The sequence below is a fragment of the Manis pentadactyla genome, chromosome 12 (genome assembly GCF_030020395.1).
Source record: "Manis pentadactyla isolate mManPen7 chromosome 12, mManPen7.hap1, whole genome shotgun sequence".
Classification (NCBI taxonomy): domain Eukaryota; kingdom Metazoa; phylum Chordata; class Mammalia; order Pholidota; family Manidae; genus Manis; species Manis pentadactyla.
This window is the reverse complement of record NC_080030.1, coordinates 42493517-42518239: the sequence shown is the minus strand read 5'-3', so window position 1 is coordinate 42518239 and position 24723 is coordinate 42493517. Positions and strand designations below refer to the sequence as shown.

General features: G+C 38.2%; 2 protein-coding genes across 9 annotated transcripts in view; one reads left to right on the top strand and one right to left on the bottom strand.

Moving 5' to 3' along the window:
* The window catches only part of RMND1 (required for meiotic nuclear division 1 homolog), a 36720-nt gene extending 27193 nt beyond the window's left edge, over positions 1–9527 (bottom strand). For 2 of the 5 annotated variants that reach the window (XR_008992726.1, XM_057489101.1), the window contains exons 1-3: positions 9375–9526; positions 3703–4220; positions 2642–2755 (exon numbers count right to left, since the gene is read on the bottom strand). Coding sequence is in view for 4 of the 5 variants with exons in the window: in XM_057489101.1 (XP_057345084.1) it covers positions 2642–2755; positions 3703–4206 (618 nt within the window). In the remaining variant the exon portion in view is untranslated. Of the gene's footprint in view, positions 1–2641; positions 2756–3702; positions 4221–9374 lie in introns of all 5 variants that reach the window. The other 3 variants (XM_036910815.2, XM_057489102.1, XM_057489100.1) reach the window with 2 other exon arrangements.
* Positions 9528–9811: 284 nt separating this feature from the next.
* Positions 9812–22243, top strand: ARMT1 (acidic residue methyltransferase 1). Of its 4 annotated transcripts, XM_036910820.2 has the most exons (6): positions 9812–9934; positions 12490–12595; positions 13006–13250; positions 17645–17810; positions 18868–18920; positions 20769–20902. In XM_036910820.2, the coding sequence occupies exons 1-5, from the start codon at positions 9894–9896 to the stop codon at positions 18913–18915; spliced, it is 606 nt and encodes a 201-aa protein (XP_036766715.1). In that variant the 5' UTR covers positions 9812–9893; the 3' UTR covers positions 18916–18920; positions 20769–20902. The 4 variants fall into 4 exon arrangements, with proteins under 4 accessions (XP_036766715.1, XP_057345086.1, XP_036766712.1 ...); XM_036910817.2 differs by lacking the exon at positions 18868–18920 and having other exon boundaries at positions 9813–9934; positions 20769–22243; XM_036910818.2 differs by lacking the exons at positions 9812–9934; positions 18868–18920 and adding an exon at positions 10240–10376 and having other exon boundaries at positions 20769–22243.
* The last annotated feature ends 2480 nt before the right edge of the window (positions 22244–24723 follow it).

Sequence of the window (24723 nt, the reverse complement as noted above, 5' to 3'; positions counted from 1 at the left end):
TATCACTCTTCTCTCACCATATCCTATTTAGTTTGGTTCAAGTTCTGGCCAAGGTCACGTGGCTTATGTGGCTCACCCCACTACTTTCTGTATCCTCCTTCACCACTTTGGATCTGAGCCTCTGTTTAAGCTATGGCTTCTTTTATTAATAAACGATTCACAAAGGTTTTCAAGTTGACTTGTTAGACATAGCCTTTTTTGGCTTTATTTCATTTTTAAATTTTAGGATTGTATTGAAATTCACTTGGTAAAGGGAAAGAGGACCACGGACTGTGTGGTTTTTGCATTTTTTCCCTAGTAATTAGAAGTGTTGCTACATTGTGAGCTTTCATTTTCACACATCTTTTTCTAGATTTTATGAGTCGTTATTTATTAAGCATTAAACATATTTATAGAGTGAGCAAATTTAAGGTTTTAGGATGGAGAGCAACAACCTCTTCTTACATAAATGTGCCAAACCAACCTAAAATGGCTATTGGATTGAAGACTTAAATTTAGCCCTTCCTACTTTAAAATTAAAAATCAAACAAACAAAAACCAAAGCCAAGGAAGCTATCATGTTTTACTTTTGTGGCCACAGAAAAAAATGTTCCAGCAGATGGGGCTAGAAATCCATATATGATTCTTGTTTTAGAGCATCACATACTTTGACAGAGCACTTTTCTTAAAAGAGAAAGTTTATTTTTATTCACGTTCTATTGAAAATTAGTGCATTATGGCAACATGGATTCTATTTGACTAAAGGAAAAATACATGTTTTTCCTGCTATGTGCAGATTGTAGATGAAAGTTATGAAACACAGATACATTTTTCATTACTAGTATAATGCTTCAGCTTTTAAGGTTTTTGACTACAATCCATGGTGAGAAATCCCTTCATGTACACACAGTATGCACATACATCTTTCCACACAGAACAGCTTCATGTCACAATATTTACTTTTACCATGAAGCATGATACTTTGTTCTGTTTCATTACCAGAAAACCTATTAACAACCACTAGTTCATTTTACAATACACTGTGGTGTTAGTCTGAGAACCACCAGTGGACATTCCAGCACTTTCCCTTTCATGCCAGTCTCCATGCTGCTCAGAGCAGAGACTGTCACCCTCTGGCATTTTCCTCCTGCAAGATGACAGGCTAACAGGAAGCACTGTCGTTGCCATGGCAAAGCACGACCCAATGGGATGTGGGCTGAAATCTCAGTAGGTTATTATCTCTGCCAGTAACACCAGGTAAAGATTTGATTCCACTATAGTGGAGCAATTAACCTTGGTCAGCCACTACCAGTACATGCTGTGCAGCAGAGGTGAGAGGGTGGGCTCAGGAGTACGTATGGGGACCCAGACAAAGCACGCCTCCTTGCTGGCACAAAGTACAGTCCCTTCCTGTCTCAGTCCAGACTGTTAGAAAGGGGTGTACCACCACAAAAGTGACAGCCCCGTGATGCCCACGTGGAAATGGAGTGGCCCTCCAGGTGGGCCAGATAAAAGTCAGTCTTCAGCCTCAGGGATAAAGTACTGAGTCACACCTCAAGACTGTGTTTGCCTATGAAAGCTAAGATCATCAGAAAATAAGATTCCAGAACTTGTATTACTTCAGATCACTTTAGAAATGTTTTCAGAGCTTTTCTATTATTTCTCTGTGCTTTTACTGTTTCTCTTTTTGTGAAAATGCAAATGAAGTCACATCTACTATATTACATAATATCTCTTATATAAGAACCGAAGAAATCTATGACTCCTTACATTCAGTGATAGAAAAAGTTATTTCTCATAAGATGTTTTTATGTTTTTCTTTTTTTCCCATTAGACAACAAGAAATTACAATCCAGGAGGCTCCCCTTCTTTCTGTAACCATTAGGCTTTTCAGACCTAAATATTCAACTAGGTGTTATTCACACCAGGTATGAGATAACATTTGTCTCTCTGTTCATGTAAACTGCTCCCTCTTAAATCTAATGCCTTTATTAACTCATTTGAAACTGTATTAAATTTTGAAAGTCTACTTTAAATCCTTCCCTGGAGGAAGAAAAAAATCTTATGGAAAAATAAAAAATGAAATTCAAGAAAGCTGCTTCCATGTCTGAGCAGAGCCCCAATAAATAATGCCTCTTTGATAGTTTACAACCAACAACCACAAACAAAGTGCCCCCCACACCCCCCGACCTTACCAGCCTCTTCCTATGAAACCTCACTGTGCTCTGTGCTGCTAGAGTAAAAAGAAAAAAGAGAGATGATCTGCCCCTTTGGCTCTCCCATGAATTCAGGTTTTACACTTAATTTCATCTCAGTCACTTAAATACTGAATTTCCCAGACTATCACAAAGCTAAATGATACAACTAACCAATTAGGGGCCAGGAAGCCAGACAGGGGCCAGAGTGTAACGTGGGCAACACTTCCATCCTTCACATCCTGGGTGTAAAGTGTACAAGAATTTAAACAAAGCTAGAATCCAAAATAAAATTCATTAACCAACTCCGAACTTCAGAACTTGAGGATCAGTAGTGAAGGTCTGTACATCTCTGCAGAATACATCCAACTGCATCTTCCAAGGAAGTCAATTGTGCAGTAAAAAAACCAAAGCCAAGTGAAACACGCTCAGGGTCTACTTCTCGGAATCAAGGTTTTCAGACAGACCTGCAAGGCGGTTTTCGGATAGATGCAGGCCTGGTCAAGTTTGAAATATTCTGCACTCCTATTTTTAATGTTGATGGCTGTAGACATCAAAGATCCCTTTGTCTCTCTTCTATCCTGTCCAATTTAATGAACATTTATTAAGTATAAGGCACAGTTCTAGGTATTATACAAGATACACAGTGTAACAAAGGGCTTGATCCTCACCTTAAACATCATTTAGAGGAGTGTGATCATAGCTGAGAAATATCCATAAACCTCTTAACAATGAATAAAAACACCCCTTCAACCTCCAAAACATAAAAAAGCAAACCTCTACCTGATGCTTTCTGGTTCTATCTTGCAATGCCATTTCACCACCCCATCCCATTCAGTCACCACAGGCTAATGAATGCTTACCTGTCTACACACTTACTAAATTTTTTAAAAAACTGATGAAGATAATGCATGATCAAAACCGAAAATTTCTGTGATGACTGCCCTTGCACTGTTCACCATGTAAGAACTTATTCACTATGTAAGAATTTGTTCACCATGTAAGAACTTGTTCGTTATGCTTCAGAAGATTGGAGACTGTTGAGAATTAGGCTTGGGGTTGATTAATGATTGTGCATTGAGTCCCCTATACAGAATTTTATTGTTGTTAACAACCATTTGATCAATAAATATGGAGATGCCCTCTCAAAAAAAAAAAAAAAAACTGATGAAGAATTTCTACCATTTGTTTTTTTTAATGGGAGCTTTGTACAGTACCATTCCTAGACTGGACTTAATGCTAGTCTTCTTTCTCCAAGTTTCATTAGGCCAATAACTAATCCTTGCATAAACTCTATTTTACATCCTACGTTTTGTCTTTATATGCATTACTAATTCTTACAATTAAGGTATTGATTCCCTTTGGCTATAACAGGTTTTATTATTAGGCTTCAAAGATTCTGATGGAAAAAACGCTGAGCTGGTCACCAGTTCTCTCAAGTTTGTAGCAAGAATGTGCTGCCATAAACATGGGTCTACAGAGGGAGTGATTATGATGAGACAGAAGAGCCACCACCACAGGTTCTTACCTCGTTCAGAGACAGAACTGGAAGGTTGCTCCTGGATGGCTGCCTGGTCCTTGATGCCTTTAGTGGTCTCTTGACTTGCAGAAGGTCTTGTTTAGAAACAAGTGCTTCCGTTGATGCAGATGAGTAATGCCGCTCTAGTATTTTTATAAACCACTTAGAACCTAATAGATTTAGTTTGTGAGTCACCTTCCTGTGAGTTCCAAAAGATTTCCTGGTTGGTCGCTTTGCCTTTTCATCTCGGCAATGCGCTGTATTTAATGGAGAGAATATGCTTGTATTTGACAGTTTCTGGTTCATTTCCAGGATCTGGGGCTTATGCAAACTACCAGCTGCTGTAGTGGGAAAGGACAAATTCAAGTTCTGACTTCTTGTCACAGTGCTGCATGTTGGAGTCTCAACTTCTTTAAGTGGTTTTGATGTTCGATGAATGAGTCTTTGGCACTGATGTGCTTTTGATAAAATACAGTGAGATCTAGCCAGGGCTCTGAGGAGTCTAGGTGACATTACCACATCTCAAGCTAAAAGAAAAAATTAGAAGCTCAGGGCTGGGTTTTTTGTTTTAATGTTTTTAAATACATACATTTTCCTAGGTAACAGGCATGTTTCTGTTAAAAAATTTACAAAACAGGTATACCTTACCCTACTAAAGAATGAGATTAAAAAAATAAATACAACTGTCTCCAGTTTAGTGAACCTCTAGCCTTCTTTCTGGAAGATTACAAGATTACAAAGCTATTCACATAACAAGGACCTTGGAAAGAAAAATAAAGAGCGATGGGCTCTTGTCATTTACTTCATTAGCATACCAACCAGTAAAAAAAAATCTATACTTACAAATTCCTCTTATCAAAATTTATTCTATGAGGTAAGTGGTGAGCTAGGGCCAGGGACGCATCCATGGGAAGGACAGGGTCCCAGCCATCATGGTGCTAAGGGTCTCCTGGGGGAGACAGGCGTTTTCAACTGCTCATTATGACTCAGTGAAATAGGCCCTAGGTTCTACCAAAGAACTATAGGACGAGACGCGAGGAACCGAGCAAGGAGCTCGCCTCATTCTAGTGGGAGAGTCAGGAAGGGCCCCCGGAAAGATTCAAGCTGCTTCATGCAGGGGAAGGTGCTTTTCAGGCTGGGGCTGGGCATGCAGCAGGGGTAAGGGACGTGAGACAGACACACACATACACACACACTCTCTTTCTCACTCCCCCCAAATGAAATAGACTATATATGTAAAGTTTCCCCTCCTGTTTATAGTATAAAATATTTGTTCTTTAACAGCTTATAGTAGGCAATCCAGAATCATTAAAAAAATATAAAATACTAGGGGTTAGAGATACCAGTGTGAATCAATGACCTCAGAATTCAGTCTAGCTCAGGAATCTGACTGAATAATGTGATAAATACTGAAACAGAGCTGTTTACCAATTGCTATGGGATGCAGAAAAAGGAGCAGCTGGGATGAGGGTTGGGTGGGGCATATTCACAGAGGTGACATTTGAACTGGGTCTCAAAAGGGCAGAAGGATCGGCAAATAAAACACCCCAGGTACAGAGTATTATTTATTTATCTGTCAACCAGGCTGCAAAGTCAGAGGAGGAAGGAGTAAGCTGCAGATAAGGACTGAAAAGGAGCCCATGGCCAGATCATAAGTGATCCTGAAGAGTTTCTATAGGTGGGAGGACACCAGGGCTTGTAATTGTGAGGGTCACATGGTCAAATGCATGTTTAAGACACATATATCTTTGGTAACAAGGTGGAGAAGGAACCGAGAGGGACAAAAGTACTACTTATTGAGTTCTGTCTACATCCTAAGTGCTCTGCTTCACCTCAGCAATCCCATAAAGCATTTTACAGATGAGAAAACTGAGGCTTAGAAAAGCTAACTGCTCAGTTAGCAAGTTGCAGAGATGTAATTAAAACCCAGGCTTTTCCAACTCCAAAGGCAATACTTGTAACCACTGCACTATACTACTTCCCTGTAGAAAGATGAGAACAGGCTGAGTCACAGTGATACAAGGACATAGAACCTACTGCTTTCAAAATATCTTCAAAACTTGGAGTTCTGTGTTTAGTTCTAGCCCACCTTTAATTAGTAGTATTCCCTGCCAGCTGAACCAGTGGGTTTGGAAGAACTTAATTATAAAAAAATCTCAGAAATTTATATACACAGATCTGGATTCTTCCATTCTCTTCTAGGAAATTCTTACCTCCAAACTCTCAAGACTGCCTTCATATGGAAGTAATCTGAAGCATTAGGACAAAGAATGTAAACGCTACAGGATAAACAAGAAATGTGCCTTCTCTCTATTGTCGCTAAGGAAGACTGAACATTTAAGATCAAGCATCTCAAATGTTTGGACTTTGTTAAAAACTGTAAGACAAAAAAGAATTAGGTTTTGCTAAAAATTAGGACACATATCTTAGGAAAGTGCATTTTAATTATACATATTAAATTAAAAAAATAAAATAAAAAACATTAGATTTTAAATTACCCTAGTAGCTTTATGTAAGCTTTGTGCAGATCAGCAGTGGGCATGATTCTCCCAGCCCTGTGGCCCCAAGGTCCCTGACCCATCTTGTCTCCCCCCTGCACCTCAGTCACGCCCTCCCAGGGTCATAGAAGCCAAGCTGTGTAGTTGCCACTACGCACATGTGGCTACTGAGCAGTTAAATTGCAGCTGAATAAAATAATAATAATGAAAAAAACAAGTCATACTTTCAATTTTATATTTAATACAAAAAGTAAAATATCTCAATAGTTTTCATATTGATTACTTGTTGAAATAATACTTCCAGACATACTAGGCTAAATAAATTAAAATTAATTTCACCTTTTCAAATTTACTTTTAGAACTTCTAGACAACTTAAAATGCCACATGAAGCTTGCATTCCACTTCTATTGGCGAGTCCTGCTCCAGCCCTGTCGTTACCAATGACTGCAATCTCCTGTTCTCAATTTCAAACATTCTACTCTCCAAACATCACCTCTCATCTTTCAAGCTCACTCCTTCTATTAACCTAATGCCAACAATTCTTCAACCCCAGCAAGACCTACAATTCAAGGATTCAGTCCTTCACTCCCCACTACACTCACCAACACCCAATCTATATTTCACAGTCCGCCTTACAATCTCTCTCCTACACCTCAAATCCCTTGCAACCCCGTCTTCCACATACCCCCGACACAACCTCAACCCTAATTAAATATAAATCACCTAACTTGCGTCTGTAGTCCTGCATCTGAATACGGCTGCGGCCAGCCAGCCAGGCACAGCATCTGGTCTCATTTAAAATCATGCCTTTGAGTGGCTCTTTGATGCTGCTCAGCTATCTTCACTGTATTTCCCGATTATATTCTACTCTCTGCTCTTTCCTCATACCTTCAAAGACTCCTCCTCCATTCTCATTCTCTCAATAATGACCTTGCTTCCTCTCTCACTGACCAATCAGAAGAGAACTTCCACACGCTCTCACCATCATCCACCTGCCCACCCACTGCTTTTGTGCCCATATACTTTGTCTCCCCTTCTGCTGCTACAGAGGAGTTGCCCATGGTCCATCTAGGGCCAGGTCCTCCATGAGACACCAAGTCTCACCCTTTCCTGCCTGCAAAGGAATGGTTAAGCCTCTCTTCCATGCCATTGATTTTGTTTCCTTCTTTACCGGCACATTTCCATTAGCATTCAACTGCTTTAATTTCTCCCACCTTATAAAAACAACTCTACCCAACCTAATTTGCCCTTTCATATACTACATATACTTTTCTCTGAGCTCCTCTCCTTTTAGAGGAGTTTTATTCACTGTCTATAACTCCTCTGATTTTTTTGAGCCCACTACAATTGGGCTTTCATCCCTACCATTTGCCCAAAACCCACTCATCAAGGGCACTAATGACCTCCACATTTCTAAGTCCAATGGTCACTTTTCAGTCTTCATTTTACCTGACTGATCAGCAACATCAGTACAGTTGATCATTCTATTTTCCTCGCAGCACCTTCTTCACTTGGTTTCTAGGATACCACCTTCCCTACCCACAGTTTTCTCCTACCACACTGGTTACACTTTCTCTTTTGCAGGTTTCTCATCCCCTCAAGACGGAATGTGCCAAGGCTCAGTATTTGCACCATTTTTCTCCTCTATTCTCAGCATCTGATGATCCCACCCAATTTCATGGTTCTCTACAGTATATACGCAGTGATGAACAGCTAATTATTTAGCCCTAAACCACTCTGATAAGCATGAAAAATATAACATCCTCAAAACTGAACTTCTGAAATCTTTCCACAAACTCTGTTTTTCCCACAGTCTTCCCCATTCACGAAATAGCAATTACATCCTTATGTCTGCTAAAGCTAAAAACCTGTAGTCCACCTGGATTCTTCTCAACATGCCCCATACCCAATCTGTCAGCAAATCCCAGTGGCTTTATTCAGATCAGTTTTCACCACCAAACAGTAGTACCGCCCAGGCCCAAGTTGTTGTCTTTCCCATGGACTGTTATAACCGCCTCCTAACTGGTCTCTCAGCTTCTGTTCTTTGTCTCCTACAGAATCTTCTAAAAAAATCAACCAAAGTTATCCTTTGGAAACTGAAGTCGGATCACATTTTTCCTCTGCACAAAATTAGACGGTCTACATTTCACTTGAAATCAAAGCCAAAGACCTTAAAATGGACCTCACGGCTCTGCGTCCTCTGGACCTTTATCACCACTCTATCATTTATCTTGCTCATTTTGCTCCAGTTCCTCTGGCCTCTGGATCTTGGGACTTACGGTTCCTTATGCTCTTCTCCCAGGCATCTGTAAGGCTCATTCCCTCATCTTCCTCAGACCTTTGCTCAAATGTCTCCTACCCAGAGAAGTCTTCCCTAAACACTTCACTTAAAATGCACAACCAGCACTCTCTCCCTCCACTTCAGATTTCTCCACTGCACTTAACATCACTTGCATACCTTATATGTTTGTTTAATTCACACCACAAATACGAACTGAGTTCCTACTATTTTCAAGATATTGCCCTACTTGCTGATAATACAAGTGAAAATAAAATAGATAAAAATCCCTTTTGGAACCTTACATCACATTGAGGGGTGAAAGACAATAAACGTGGTAAACCAGTAAAATATATAATAGTAACAATGCTACAAGACAAAAAAAGAAGAGGAAAGGATAGCAGATCTCCCCTTAAGAATGTAAGCTGGAGAAAAAGATCTGTCTTTTATTCATACTCTGTCTTCCGTGGCCATAGTGCCCAGCACACAGTAGGTATTCAACTCATATTTTAAAAATGAAATACAAGGCAGCTACTCAGTTCTTGGGCACATTTCCTACCTTTTAAGAATAATAATACCAAAAAAGAAAACGGTATCAGGTTATGATTCAATGGATAAAAAGGCGCTAATCTTTGAAAGTATGCCTTCCAATCCTTAAATTCAAAATAATTTGTATTATCTTTGCAGTAACCGCTATGCACTGGCTCAAGAAAGGGTTCAGTAGGTGTTTATGGACTGAGCGCTGTTCTGCTCCCAGCTAAGCCGACCAAAGATCACCGTAAGAGGCCACTGCCATAGCGGTACCCGTGCAACCTGTGACCGGAGAGGTTCAGGGGGCCCCGGGCAAAGGCGGGGACTGCTGTGCGGAGCCAGACAGGCTGCCAGGGAAGGGCAGAGCACTAACCTTTCCGCCGGAAGAGAAGAGGGAAGCGCTGAGGAAGCAGGCTCCGGTTTCCCGGCCTGGCGAACGAGCTCGCCCAGCGGCAGCAGGACCCAGCCGAACGCAGGAAGCCTCACTCCGGCGCCGGCGCCCCGCCCAGCGCCTGAAATCACGCAGGCGCGCAGAACTCCCGGCTCAGCGGTCCACGTGACTGCACGACCACGTGATCCGCCCGCCCCGACCTGTTCCGCTCCCGAGTTCCTGGGAACCTCCCGGTCCCTGCCTGCTTCCGCCCACCGCCCGCTTCCTTATTCCGCTTCTGTCACCGCCCTCAGCTGACTCCGCCTTTGTCCCCGGAAGATCTCTGCGTCCTCCAGCCGGCCATTGTTTGTCTCTTATGCGGACACCAAATAAAGTTTCTTTGTTCAAAAGCATTTTTTTATTAGCCCCGTCCCTCAGTCTCTCAGCTCCTCCTTCGCGCCGGCACCGCCTCCTTCCTGCGCGGGGGACACCCCAGCGCTGGTGGCGACCGCGCGGGAGGTGATGGCGGCGCCTCCGGAGTCCCTCTCCGGACAGGACGTAGGGTTCGTGTCGCGTGCCTCGCTCAGTCTCCCCCTTCTCCCCGCTTTGGCGGAAAGCCGAGCCTCGCTCGGAAGTGGCGGGTCGCCTCCGGGGGAGCGAGGCGGCCGGAGGGTGCCGCTTCCGCGCCGGCCGCGAGTCCGTTCTCGCCGCGGGACTCCGCTGCCCGGGGGCGTCGGCGCCGCTTTCTCCCACTCGCGGGGAGCGAGGCGGCCCCGGGGAGGGAAGTTTCCTCCGCCGGGCGCTGCTCGCGGGGCTCCAGACTCGGGCGGCCTCGGGTTGGCTTTGCAGCCCCTTCCCTGCGGTTTCTCGTGGTCTCCCCGAGTCCGTGGGAACGGCCTGCGCACCCGGCTGAAATTCTCCAGTTGCCGGTCCTCTGTACAGCGATCATTCAGGCGTTTTAATAGGCGTATTATTCGTGTAGAACAGTTTTAACTTGTTTGTAAAGTGAGTGTGTTTTTTCGTTTTCCTATTTTTTTTTTCTCCGCAAAACTTTTCTTGAAAATTTATGCCACTTACCCCCTTTCAGGTTGTTGCAGCTCATGGCTTTAATCATACTTAAATTTTTTTACTTTAATAGCACTTTGGGGGAGTTAAAATTTGTAGAAGTTAGGAATCTCAGATCTGTCAAGAAATGTATTTCTTCCAATTGCTGATCAGATTAATTCATAATCCCACTGTAAAAAAAATGTCTGTAGCTTTTCGCTTTTTAGGGGTCATGTCACATATTCTAGGTAAAGTCGTGGACGACTGTGAAAAATATATAATACCTGTAACATCTTTCTGTGTTGACAAATAGTAACTACACTGATTGGAGTGAGGATTTCATAATGTATAACTGTTGAATCACTATGTTGTATGCTTGAAACCAATATAATGCAGTTTATTAACCATGCTTAAATTTTAAAAAATTGAAAAAAACACAATACCCATTTGTATAAATTGAATGGCCAGATTTACATTTGAGATGTTCTTCAAAATATTGCAAGACATAAGACACTTAGAAGAAATCGACTTTACTAGGAGTAGATTAAAGCCAGAGAGACATCAGTGGCCCGAAATTTAAGCAGGCACTGTCATGGTCCCTGGGAGGTCAATGCAGGGAGTGTGTACCTCCTTAAACTTTGTTCCCGGGGCATCTCTGGCCCCACCCTATTCCACCCTATTCCTGACCTAGGGCTTTCCCTCAGAGATGGAGGTTTCTGAGGGAATTTAGTAGCTGAAAAAATAGTAATACTTAGCTCTTAAGTAAAACCTCAAAGGACTCACCTTGGAATATTGAACATTTTCAAAAGGCGTGGAAAATTCCAATGTCAACTGATAAACATTCCTTCTCTTCCTCCAAGGAATTAGTAGTGATTTTTAAAAGTTCAGATCAGAGTAGTTATTATGCATATTTAAACATAATCGCTGTTTAGGATACTCATAGCACCAGAGTCAGGAAGCAATTTTTTTCTTAATGTTTTACAGCTATCATTTGAGAAAGCCTCTTGAAGAAATACTCAGAGTAAAACCCAGTATTTAAAAAATTGCAGTAAGGTACCTTGGGTGTTTAGAAATGTGATGATCCAAAATTAAACTTAGAGTAGGTGATTTTGGCCTCATGTATTTTCAAAAATTATTGTATCAACTTTGTTTTAAATACTTCGTCTCTGGTGATCTGAAGATATAAATGAGCTAATCAGCTAAATTCTGTGCTATTTAAAAATTGCTCAGAATTTCATCACTTACTAAAGTCTGTTTTTTCTTATGCATTTCTTTAAAAAGCTAATAATATATAAACGGATAATCTGTAATCTTGGTTCTTGTATGCTTAAAATGCAAAATTATCTTTAATATTTTTATGCAGGGATACTCAAGTTTTTCCTCATCTGCTTTCTTCATTCTTTGACATTTCTAGAAAATCTTTAATTTCTTGGTTTGGGAGAGTGAGACAGTAACATGCCTTAATTTTGTTTGAGGACAGAATAGGATGGAAAGAGTCAATCATTGTGCAGTAGAGAAGGCAGCAGGAAAAACCTTTGAAAAGAATTAAAATTGGCCAAGAATATAGGCTGAGAGCAAAGAGACAAGCAGGTTTATAAATGTCTTTCTTTATGTTCTTCATATTAGAGTCTTTTAGTTTACATCCATTGCCTCACTCATCTTTCTAAGTTGGAGTCACTTAGTAGGTAATAGAACTGGGACCAAAACCTGTTTGAATATTAGGATAATCCTTTTTCTTTCCTATCACATTGTTAAACTAGTTTCTGATTCAGGGAAAGAAAAGGAATAGAATAGGAAAGAATGATTAAACTTAGACTCCAGGGGAGAACCTGGGTTTACTGGCACAAAGACTGCTTAGCTTTTGTAACACACCAGAGAAGTTTTCAGTTTCCAGTGTCTTAATATAGTAGTTGTACAATGCTGTTTTACTTTATAGAACGTAAGATATTACTGATACAATAGTTGAATGAAAAGGAATTTTAATTTGAAGAGGTGGTCCAGAAACTGAAAGATAACAGTCTTCTAGTGTTAATGCTGCTAAATAACATACCATGTATGTGACTCCCTTTTGTAGATCATTTGCGTATCTTACAATTAAAGACAGAATACCACAGATCTTAACCAAGGTTATTGATACATTACATCGACATAAAAGTGAATTTTTTGAGAAACATGGAGAGGTAAGAATTGTGTTTTAACTTTAATTTTTTTGTTAAAGAGGTAACAGAAACAAGCAGTTTTTCGTCTGTAATAATCGTCATTCTACCTGAAAATAAAGAGCTATAGTTCATAAGATAAAATTTAAAGAAAAAAGGTATAATAAAAAAGCAGGATAATGTTGATAAGAGATCTGTGTGTGTTCTTTGACTTTCAACTTAAGAATTCTAAATTTAAATGTTTATAATAATTTGTAGAAGATGTAAAATGTAGTTTCAGAATGTAGTATTTTTTCTTTCTTGAGTTTAGGTCCATAAAACTGTGTTACCCTAGAGAACTTACATATACATTAGTTGTTTAAAAGTATAAATTAAATATACATACATATATAGATTGTCCATAGATATTTACATTTTTTTTCATATTTCTGCAGAAAGGCATGGAAGCTGAAAAGAAAGCAATTTCTCTTCTTTCTAAATTACGGAATGAACTGCAAACAGATAAACCAATAGTCCCCTTGGTTGAGAAGTTTATTGATACTGACATATGGAATCAGTACCTTGAATATCAACAGAGTCTTTTAAGTGAAAATGCTGGGAAACCGAGGTGGTTCTATTCACCGTGGTTGTTTGTAGAATGCTACATGTATCGTAGAATTCATGAAGCTATGATCCAGAGGTAAGAATATAACCATCAAATAACAACTGTCTAGATAACTTAAGCTTTTTTTTGAATTATAAAATGATAAGCTTAAAAATAAAAACCAGTGGAGGCCTGAATTCAGCTCAGCAGATTAATGGCACTGTTGGACATTTCTGCAGATGTTACTGATATAATAGATTCTTGGCAATTATAATACAGTTGCCTAGAATAGACATAAGATTGAATATTGAAGAAGGAACTAATTGAAAATTCTTTTAAAGAAAAACAAAGTGTATTTATTGAGCAAAAAATGTTAATATAAAATACATAAAAAAATCAAGATGGTGTAAAATACGCATATATTTTGTTTATAAAAATGATAATGTCAATTAATTTTGTGTAAGGATTCAACAGACCAGTGAATCACTGCATTGTTTTATGCACTATCTTAATCTTTTTTTTAATGGCTAGTTTAGAAAAAGACTAAATGTTAAACAAATAATTTTTTACTTTACTATTATTAATGCTGGTTGATTGATCGTTTTAAATTACCCTGTGCTATGATTAAGAACAGATACCAAAGATTTACGTTTACTTAGCAAACCTGTATTTTTGTAATTTGTGAGCTAAAAGCATGATCCACATTACATTTCGTTCTGCTCTATGAATCAGTTCTGTATCAGAATTCTCCTAGGAAAAATCACAGTATAAACAAAGAGGTAATAATAGTGAAGTAAAAGAAGTATTTTGGGAAACATGCATAAAATCGAGCCTATTCATTAGCTTCTTCTGTCTTAATCTTTATAAACTATTTTTTTAAATCACAATTTGTCATTTTTGCTGAATAAATATATTTTAGAACTTATGCTCTGAAAGCAAAATACACTGTTAAAAACCTCACACATTGCCTGGCACACAGAAGACACCCAAGCAAAAGACTACAGCCAATACTAGGAGCTGTCGTACATTGAATACCAGCTACGTTCCAGATACTTCGCAAGCCCATGAAGTGTAGGCATGATTATGGTTTTCATTTTACAGTTAGGAAACTGAGGCTCAGAGTGGTTAATAACTTGCCCAGGGTTACATGCCTAGTGAATAGTAGAGCCAGTGTTTGCACCTGGTCTGTGTAAGTCGAATTAGAGCCCTCATCAAACTGCCCTTTTCCAGGCACTTGATTGAGATGTCTTTCAAGGATTCAGGGGAGTCTGAAATTCTGGGTGATAATTTCTTAATTTTGGAAAAATCTATGGCATTAACCAAAGCTGCTGAAGTGTTGGTACACTGGGTGGCTCCCTGAACAGGTTTTGTGGAGCTTAGAAGTTAGGAAGGTAAAAGCAGCGCTGTTACTGGGTTTGATTTTAGAGGTGGATCAAGTTCAGAGAATTCAAAAATCTCGGGCTGAAGTTTACACACCTGCCTGCACATTTATCAGTTGGGGAAAAAGGTGTTTTTTAAGCGTGCAGATTTGAAATTACTATAGTAAAATAAATACTGCTGATTTAATTTGTGCTGAAGCCTGGGCATCAGTTTTTCTTTCCATGCATCAGGGAGACTCTGCACAGCATGGGTTGACAACCACTGGTCCAGAATGACTTGTTAAAAGGGTTAGAGGCAAAATTTAGCTTTAAGCTCCAGGAATGACAATATTAGTCAGCTGTCTATGTAGAGCTCTCTTATGTTGATCTCTGTGGTATATATTTGAACAGCTAGGGCTTTGTATTGTATTGTATCAGAACTCAGATTTTAGGTCAGTGTAAGGAAGAACTGTCCTGCAGTTCACAACTAGCACTGATGTGGTTTTCAAATGTCCAGTTTGTAGGTTTCTTGTAGAAGGAATTCCTATCCTGACTCACTGACAGTTCCCAAGTGACCAAAGAAGGGTCTTCTTAACTTCGTAGGCTCCCAAAACACACGTTAGCTTTAATATATGTTCATGTTGATTTTGTCTCTTATACTGAAATGTACTTCCGATTTTGTCAAGATGTGTATTTTGGTTTTTACTAGAGTTAAATAGTTGAATAATCTGCAAGTCTAAATCAAGATTTAAAGTTTTAACCACATGTGAAATTTAATATATTAACTATACTTCGATAATGAAGAATAAAAGTATGGGGAAAATAGAAGATGCTTTTAGGCTTTTATTGAAGTGTAACATACAGCACAGTGCACATATCTTAACCATTCAGCAGTCTTTGTCAGGAGACACTTGTGTCCCTTGTCTCCAAATCAAGAGGCAGGACTTAACTAGGACCCCAGCTCCCCTTTGGTCCCCTCGTAGTCACTGCCATCGCCACCCCTCAAGGATAACCACTATCCTGACCTGTGTTAGTTTTGCCTGTTTTTAAACTTCATTTAAATGAAATTTTATGGCATGTAGTTTTGTGTCTGGCTTCTTTCACTGAGCAGTATGTTGGTGAGATTCATCCATATCATTGCACATAATTGTAAATCATTCATTTTCATTGCTGTATAGTATTGCATTTTATGAATAAATCAATCTGTTTACCTACTGTTGATGAGTAAGTACTTTCCAGTTTGGGGTTATTATGAAGAATGCTGAAACATACAAACATTCAAACTCAACGTTTTGTGAACATACATGTGTATTTCTGTTGGGTAATACCTAGGAGTGAACCACTGGGTCTAATATATACACATATGTAGCTGTAGTAGATTCTAAAAGAGCAAACATTTTAAAATCAGATATTATATAGTTGTATGAGTTTTATTCTCTTAATACAAGAAATAAGGCTCATTCTTATTATGAGGTGTGACTTTAAACTAATGAATGATTTGTTAATAAAACACTAGAGCAAGTGTTGGAAAACTTTTCTGTAAAGGGCCAGGTAGTAAATACTTGTGCACTGCCACTGCAGTTCAGAGCTGCCACAGATAGTATGTAAATGAATGAGGATGGCTGTGTTCAATACAACTTCATTTATGGTCACTGAAATTTGAATTTCATGTGTCACAAAATATTATCTTTCTGATTTTTTTCTAGCCATTCAAAAACGTAAGAAAACCATTCTAGCTTATAGACCATACACAACAGGAGGTGGGCCAGACTGTGTCTGCAAGCTACAGTTTGCTGATCCCTATGCTTGAACCTATGCATCCAAATAATTTATATCTTTTAAGTCACCGTGAAAGACCCGATTTGTTTCAACAATGCTGCCATTGCTAAAAACATCTTTTAATTCTTTAGAATTTCTTTCAGTGAGTTTACAAGCCTGAAAAAGAAATTCATCTCATTATTTTTCAGTCACTCCTCATTTTTGGCCAAAAATATTTTATTCCATTTGATTTACACACCTCATTCTACCAAAATTGCTCTGAGTGACTTTTGGCTGTTTCCAAAAATAAATTAACTCCAGAGGATAAAGATATGTATCATTGACAGGATATTTAATGATGTGCCACAGGTTCTGAAGAAAATGCCAAAGGAAGAATTCCAAAAATACACTGAGCAATGGCAGCATCCTTGCAATAAGGGTGTCGCTTCCCACGGTAACTGACTGATGGGAAGGAGCAATCATTTGGATGTATAAACTCTGGTATGTTTTTATTTTATTTTTAATAATCCCAATATTCAGTAAGCTTTTACCGTAAGGTAGATGAACCATGGGAAAAGTAGCTAATTTAGAAGATGAGATAATTTGAAGGTCTTTTATATTTGATTCTATAAAAGCTCTTATGTTAGTATTTATGCCTTCTTCATTATGTTTTTCTTAGGCCACTATTAGTATTGTTTGATCTCATTGGACATCATAGAGATACAGCCATGGCACATACTATATCATTGTTGGTCAGAGTCACCTTAGGAGTAAAAGTTACCGGAAAAAAATGTGTACATAAATGATCAACACTTGCCATTGTAATGAAATTTGTATTAGTATTGCCTGATTTATCTCAAGCGGTCATTGTGCTCCCATAATGCTGTATGTTTGAGTTTATTAGTGATTACTACATTATATTCAAATGCTCTGTTTATACCTATGTTTGTTACTTGGAACCCCACCACATTTAGCACCCAGAAAAATGTTAAACTAAAGCAGTTTTCTTGAAAAGTTGTTTCTGTTTTCTCCTTTTGCCATTGAAATCCTACTGGGTAAACAGTTAATGGGTATAGTCACTAAAAGTCTAATACTTCTGGTAAAATATTTGATTACCAAACTTTTGGCAATTGATTAAAATGAATTTGGGGGATTTATTTTATGTAATTTGATCAATTTGATTTATTTTGTGTATTTTTAAAATTATTTATTTTTGTGTAACTTGATCTGTGTTATGCTGAGTGTCTGTTCTGGATAACATTTTTGAGACTGGGTGCTACTATTTGCCTTCCTTTAAAGAACTGCAGTTATCCAAATGTTAAAAAAAAGGTACAGTTACATAAATGTTTCACTTACGTTTCTCTCATTCTTTAGTCCTCCAATTGATGACTTTGATGTATTTAAAGAATCAAAAAACCAAAATTTCTTTGAGTCACAGGAATCTGTCATTGCTTTATGCACTCACCTGCAAGAGTTGATGAAAACTATTGAAGCCCTAGATGAAAACCAGCTGAAAAATGAGTTTTTTAAACTTATTCAGGTAAATGTAATAATTTCTTGAGCATATTTGTTTAAATAGTTAAAAAATAAACTGGTACTCATTTGACAAGAGCATGTGTATATATTGTCATTTAAGTTATAAAATATCATTTTTTATCATTTTAGTAATAGTGTTATTGAAGAGATGAAAAAACCCATTTAATCTGTGAAAATGAATTTTGAAATCTGTTCACCTCCAACTGGAGGTGATTTTAGTGATATAGGAGTCATCTGGCTTTGTAGCTTCTGCCATTGTTGAGTGAATGCTTCCCAGTCATTAGATCTGCCCGGCCTGACTTGGCCTTGAATGCTGGCTCTGTCTCTCATTTATTTGTGTTAGAATCTGAGATAAGTTACTTAATTTCTCTGAGCATCAGTTTCCACATCTGTTAAATGACGATGGTCTTGTATACCTCATAATTTGGTGTGAGAATTAAACTAGATTCATGCAAGTGTTGAGCACAGAGTCTGGAATGCAGAATGTGCTATTATCATCAGATGGAAACACTTGAGTGGCCAAAGGCCTATTTAATATGGTTTTATTACATTTCCTGTCTATCTTGTGTTAAGTTTAGTTTTTAATTCTCATTCAAAACATCTTTTAAAATATATTATTAGAATCAGAATTATTTGAAAATGTGTAGTTTTCCACAGCAGTGTCCCCAGCTCTCACTTCCCAGATAAAGTTAGACACTTTTCTAGAAAGAGATGTTAGAAAGTGCTATGAAGAGAAATGAGAGCAGGAAGGGAGCTGGGAGATGGGAACAGGGGGTGTTTTAGGGCCTGCTGGGAAGGTGACTTGGGGAGAGACCTGGGGCACAAGAAGGAGTGGTCTTGTTTCTCTTGTGGGGGACAGAGGTCCTGAGGTGGGGGCCTCCCAGGTGTGTGAGGAGCTGTCGAGGATTCTGCTGGAATGAGGAGGAGAGGAGTAGGGGGGACTGAAGGGCCACAGAAGGCCTTGAAGCAAAGGTTAGAACTTTGCATTTCACTCAGAAGGAAATGGGAACCTATTAGAGAGTTTTGGTCAGAGGAGTAACATTAAATGACTTATTTCACAGGTTACTTCTGAGAACAGACTGGAGCAGGGAGATGTGTTATTAAGATGATGTAGGTAAGAGAAAGTTGGTAGCATGAGCAATGTTAAATGTCACCAGATTCTGGATATACTTTGAAAGTAGAGGCTACGGAATGTGCTGACAGGCAGTGGGACAATGACAAAGGCCTGATGAAGCTTTAAGGACAAGCAGAGTGAGCTGAATGATTAAGAGGGAGAAGCTTATTTTGAGTTTGGAAGAAAAGTTGTCAGGCTATTGTTAACTAATAAACCTAGTTATTTTTTTCCCCTTCTGAACTATTCTTTATGTTTAGCTTAGAATAAAAAATCAGCATGTTACTCTTTACCCCTAGCTAGCCCATTCTCTCAGGGAATAGTTTTCTCTGAATATATTCTTTGTCCCATAAGTGTAATAAATTGTGAAGGATACCAATCTCTTCTCTGTCATCTGATTCAGCCAGCTACTACCTCAGACCGCCTCTGCTCCCAAGAAGGTTAGAGTTACCTCCCATTAGTGCTCATGATGACCAGCAGGTTAACTTCCTACAGGAAGCCTGAAGGTGTTTTAGTTTGCAGACAGTATTGATCTGTTTTTAAAAGCTGTAGAACTCCACCACTGTCCACACAAATATTTCAGTGCCTGTTCTGTCAAACACTGTTCTAGATGCCGTGCATGTGATGGTAAAAAAACTAGACCAATCCTTGCTATCATAGAACTTGTAACCTATAGGGAATGTAGATAGTCAAGTAATGGTACAAATCAATAAAGAATTATAATCTGGAACATGGTCTGAAGGAAAGGTGCAGGACGCCTGCAGAGATCTTGACCTCAGGTACCTTGACCTGGGGAGTACCATCCTGTACATTGTCTTTACAGCATTGTGTTTCTCCATCACTCAGATGCTTGCATTATTAAAGCCTTCCACTTTATAATGGATGAAAATCCATTCATTTATCTTTTTAAGATAATACTGTGGTTTGGAACAAACATGCATTTTCCCCTTATTTTGAATCACACAAGAATAGTCCCTTTTAGCTACTATTTATTGAGAACTTCTGTATGCCAGCCATAGGCTCAGTTACTTACACACATCATGTCAGTTAATTCTCATGACAATTCTGGGAGATAAGGGCTTATAGGACCTTGTTCTTCCATTGTGGAACCTGAGCCTTGGAGATCACCTGTAATTTACCGATGGTCATTAATGGGAAATGCTGAGATTTGAATCCAGGTCTGACTCCAGAGCTTGTACTCCTAAACATAATTTTAGTTATTGCTTAGAAAAAAAATCGGCTACAAACTATTTCCTACAAAAGAAGCTTTGAGTATTATTTCAGTTTAAAATGGAATAATAAAGTAGAGTTGGAGGGGTCTTCAGACATTGCCTTGCCCAATTTATTTATTTTTTGCCCAATTTACTTTACAAGTGAGAGAACTAAGTCCCACAGAGATTGCCTTGGCCCAAGGTTATAAAACTATTAAAAGAAATTGAGCTGTAGGGGGGCCTGGGATCAAAAATGGAATTTCTGTTTTTTCTCTTGACTCTAGATTATAAAGTAAACTTTGTGGCCTCTTTTTAAAGTGTCTGGCCATCTGCAAGATGCAAAACCTTTCATTATGATTAAACAATATGGGTCTTTAAAATCATTCAAGTCAATGTTCTTAAAGCTCATTACAAACCGACTAAAAGTTCCATTGTTTGACTGTATTCATATAGAATCTTGGAAACATAGTCTTTGCATTATTAGAGAAAATATAGATTTGATGGACATTGTATATTAAGAGTTTTGTGGAAATGAATTTTATGAATGTTTTTAGCAACCTTTCTCCCCATAGCCTAGGTAATAGAGTTTTTGTTGGTTATTCAAAAGAAGAGTGAATGTTTTGTACTTCTTCTTTTTCAGATTTCACTGTGGGGAAATAAATGTGATCTATCTATATCAGGTGGGGAAAACAGTTCTCAGAAGACCAATATACTAAATTCCTTGGAAGACCTAAAACCTTTCATTTTAGTGAATGACGTGGAACATCTTTGGTCATTGCTTAGCAATTGCAAGAAAACAAGAGAAAAAACATCTGTTATTAGAGTGGATATTGTTCTGGATAATTCTGGTTTTGAACTTGTTACAGATTTAGTGTTAGCTGACTTCTTGTTGTCCTCTAAATTGGCCACTGAAATTCATTTTTATGGAAAAGCTATTCCATGGTTTGTTTCTGATACTACTATGCATGATTTTAACTGGTTAGTTGAACAAGTAAAACATGCTAATCATAAGTGGATGTCCAAGAGTGGGATTGACTGGGAAAACTATATTAAAACAGGCAGATGGGTTTACCATGATCATATATTTTGGACTCTGCCTCATGAATTCTGTGCAATGTCTCAGGTTGCTCCTGATTTATATGCTGAACTACAAAAGGCACATTTAATTTTATTCAAGGGTGATTTGAATTACAGGAAGCTGACAGGTGACAGAAAGTGGGAATTTACCACTCCATTTCATCAGGCTTTGAATGGCTTCCATCCTGCACCTCTGTGCAGTATAAGAACTTTAAAAGCTGAGGTTCAGGTTGGTCTGCAACCTGGGCAGGGTGAACAGCTCACAGCTTCTGAGCCCAGCTGGCTGACCACTGGGAAATATGGAATATTACAGTTTGATGGTCCACTTAGATTTGGTTTAGGAACCCTTCCTTAAGTTGTGTAGGAAGATCTGACAGGCACTTTTCATTCCCAGAAAAGCAGCATGTGCATTTAGTCCCTTGGCTGCACTGCATCAGCTCTGAGAAGTTTTTGGTTTCTTGATGCTCATTTTCATACACTCTGGATGCTTAATTTTTCTTTGAACATTTTTTCCCACTACATGTTATGGGGATAGATGGATTAAGCTAGCTACAGTATTTACATTTATGTTGGAATTTTAGTTAACATTTCAAGTTAAAATCATGATTTCAAGTGGTTTTAATGAACATTAATTTTTAATTGGACAGAACAAAATATAAGTGAAGTCTGCTTTTGAAGTTAACATTTAAAAAATACTATGCTGCATGGTGTTTACTATTCTAGGAAGCATGGAATTTTATATAATCTGATTTTAGGGCTCTAGAAATAGTGGCTCCATGAAAACAAACAAAAATATTAATTTTAAAAAAACAACTGATAGTTGAGCACAAGAAAGTAAAAGTTACTCATATAATTCTAAATTTTGTTCTCTTTGAATTTTATTTTACTTCAATTGCCTGTCTTATTTGATTTTGATTTTACCTTGTGGAATGGATGATAGGAAACACAAAATTGAGCTGAATAAAACAGGATATTTGAAGAAATTGTTTTTACATTCTATGTGTGCTATCCATAATAAATTGAAATGTATTATTTTAACATGTGTTTTAAATGAATAGATTTTTAGATTGGTCTGCAGTTAAGAAAAATGCTTTAGGTAGAAAAGATTCTTGTGCATTGAAGTTGGAGTACTACCGATGAGTTAATTCAGTTTTTATATTTTACACATTTTTGGTGATTTCCAAATATTAAAGACTATTAAATTTCTAACTGAAATAGAAAATATGCCTGCAAGTTTCCTTGCCCTGAAATAATAAAATGAATTGTACTGAAAAATCTCTTTGGTTTTATTTTCCAAAGGGGAACAGTTAAGGGAACATTAAAAATGAGGTCTATATAATAAGCTTATAATGTATATTATATATGTTACTAAAGCAGTTCTTGAATTATGTCACTTATAAATGAGGTTATAGTTTAAGCCCTGGCTAAGGGCTTGAAAAATTTTTAAAAATGTATATTGAGGCCACCCTGCCCACTGCCCACAAACAACTGGGGCCCCACAGCAGAGGAGAACCAGGCATTGGAGAGGAAAGAGTCCTGAGCTGCTAGGCACCACAAGATGCCTTCTGCATAAAGCCGTTACTTTCTAGACCAGGAAGCATAGCAGATCCATCTAATACAAAGGAAGAAATACAGAAACCCTGACAAAATGAGGAGGCAGATAAATGTGTTCCAAACAAAACTACAGGATAAGACACCAGAGAGGGCTAAATGAAATGGAGATCACCAATATTCCTGAAAAAAATGTCAAAGTAACAATCATAAATACACTCGCTGGTCTGCAGAAGTATATTAAAGATCTCAGGGAAGACGTCAACAAAGACAAGAGCTGAAAATACAGTAACTGAAAAGAAATGTGCAATGGAGGGGTTGCAGGGTATATTACTGCAAGTAGAAGAGACGATGAGATGGAACACAAGCTGAGAAACAGAAAAACATCTCTAGGAATGAAAGAATAAGCTGTGTAACCAAAAGGAACAATACTCACACAATAGGGGTACCAGAAGGAGAAAAGGGAGCCAGAGGGATAGAAAGTTGCTGTGGAAACAATAGTTGAAAATTTCCCCAATCTTGGGAAAGAAATAAGATATTCAAATCATGAAAGCAGAGAGAGCCCCTAACAAAAGGAGTCCTAGGAAGATAACACCAAGACATAGAATTAAAATGGCAAAGATTAAGGAGAAAGTATTGAAAGTAGCCAGAGAGAGAAAAAAGTTAACAAAAGGGGAACCCCATCAGGTTATCAGCAGACTTCTCAGCAGAAGCTACAGGCCAGAAGGGAGTGGCATGAAATAATGTACTGAAACAGAAGGACCTTCAACCAAGAATCCTCTACTCAGCAAGATTATCATTTAAATTTGAAGCAGGGATTAAACAATTTCCAGATAAACAAAGCCTCAAAGAATTTATAACAACAAAACAAGCATTACAGGATATGTTAAAAGGACTTCTGTAGATGGAAATGTTCCTAAGACTAGTTTTTAAAGAGTGAAACCCATGGCAAAGGTAGTAGACCAATTAATTATGAAGCAAGTACAAAATTAGAAGTAGCAAAACCAACTACATACACAATCGATACACAAAAGCTACATATTATGACATACATAAGGTGTGGAGGAGGAAGAAGAAAAAAAGTACTTTTAGACTGTGTTTGAAACAGAGCAATCAGCAACTTAATATAGACTGTTAGGCCAGGAAGCTATCACTGAACCTTTGGTAACCACAAATCTAAAGCCTATAATAGATACACAAAAATCACAAAAGAGAAATCCAGCCACAACACTAAAGAAAACCATCAAATAATGAGAAAAGTATAAGAGGAAGAAAGGAACAGAGAGGAGCTATAAAAACAAAATAATAAAATGGTGATAAGTACATTTCTATCAATAATTAGTTTAAATGTAAATAGACTGTATGCAACAATGAAAAGACAGAGTGGCAGAATGGGTAAAGAAACAAGACCTATCTATATGCTGCCTACAGGAGACTCATTTCAGACCCAAAGACAAACTACAAATGAAAGGACAGAAGATATTTCCTTAGAACAATAGAGAAAAAAGCAGGATTAGCAGTACTTAAGACAAAAAGTTTCAAAACAAAGTAACAAGAGACAAGGGCATTGCATAATGAGAAAGGGGTATGTCCATCAGGAGGATATAACCACTCAAAATATGCACACAACATAGGAGCACCTCAATATGTAAAACAAATACAGAATTAATGGGGGGAATAGATTACAACACATTCATTTTAGGAGACTAATACACCACTCACATCAATAGATCAGCCAGACAAATATTAAGGAAACAGAGGCACTGAACAAGACATTAGATCAGATTGACTTAACAGGTATCCACAGAACACACCCCCAAAAGCAGCAGGATGCACATTCTTCTCAAGTGTACATGTAATGTTCTCCAGAATAGATCACATACTAGGCCACAAAAGGAGCCCCAATAAATTCGTAAAGTATGAAATTGTACACATTCTTCTCAAGTGTACATGTAATGTTCTCCAGA

Coding starts and splice junctions, on each gene's coding strand:
- ARMT1 (XM_036910817.2), top strand. CDS start 9,894: ATGGCGGCGCCTCCGGAGTCCCTCTCCGGACAGGACGTAGG. Junction 9,935..12,489: donor CTCTCCGGACAGGACGTAGG/GTTCGTGTCGCG, acceptor TCCCTTTTGTAG/ATCATTTGCGTATCTTACAA. Junction 17,811..20,768: donor AGTTTTTTAAACTTATTCAG/GTAAATGTAATA, acceptor CTTCTTTTTCAG/ATTTCACTGTGGGGAAATAA.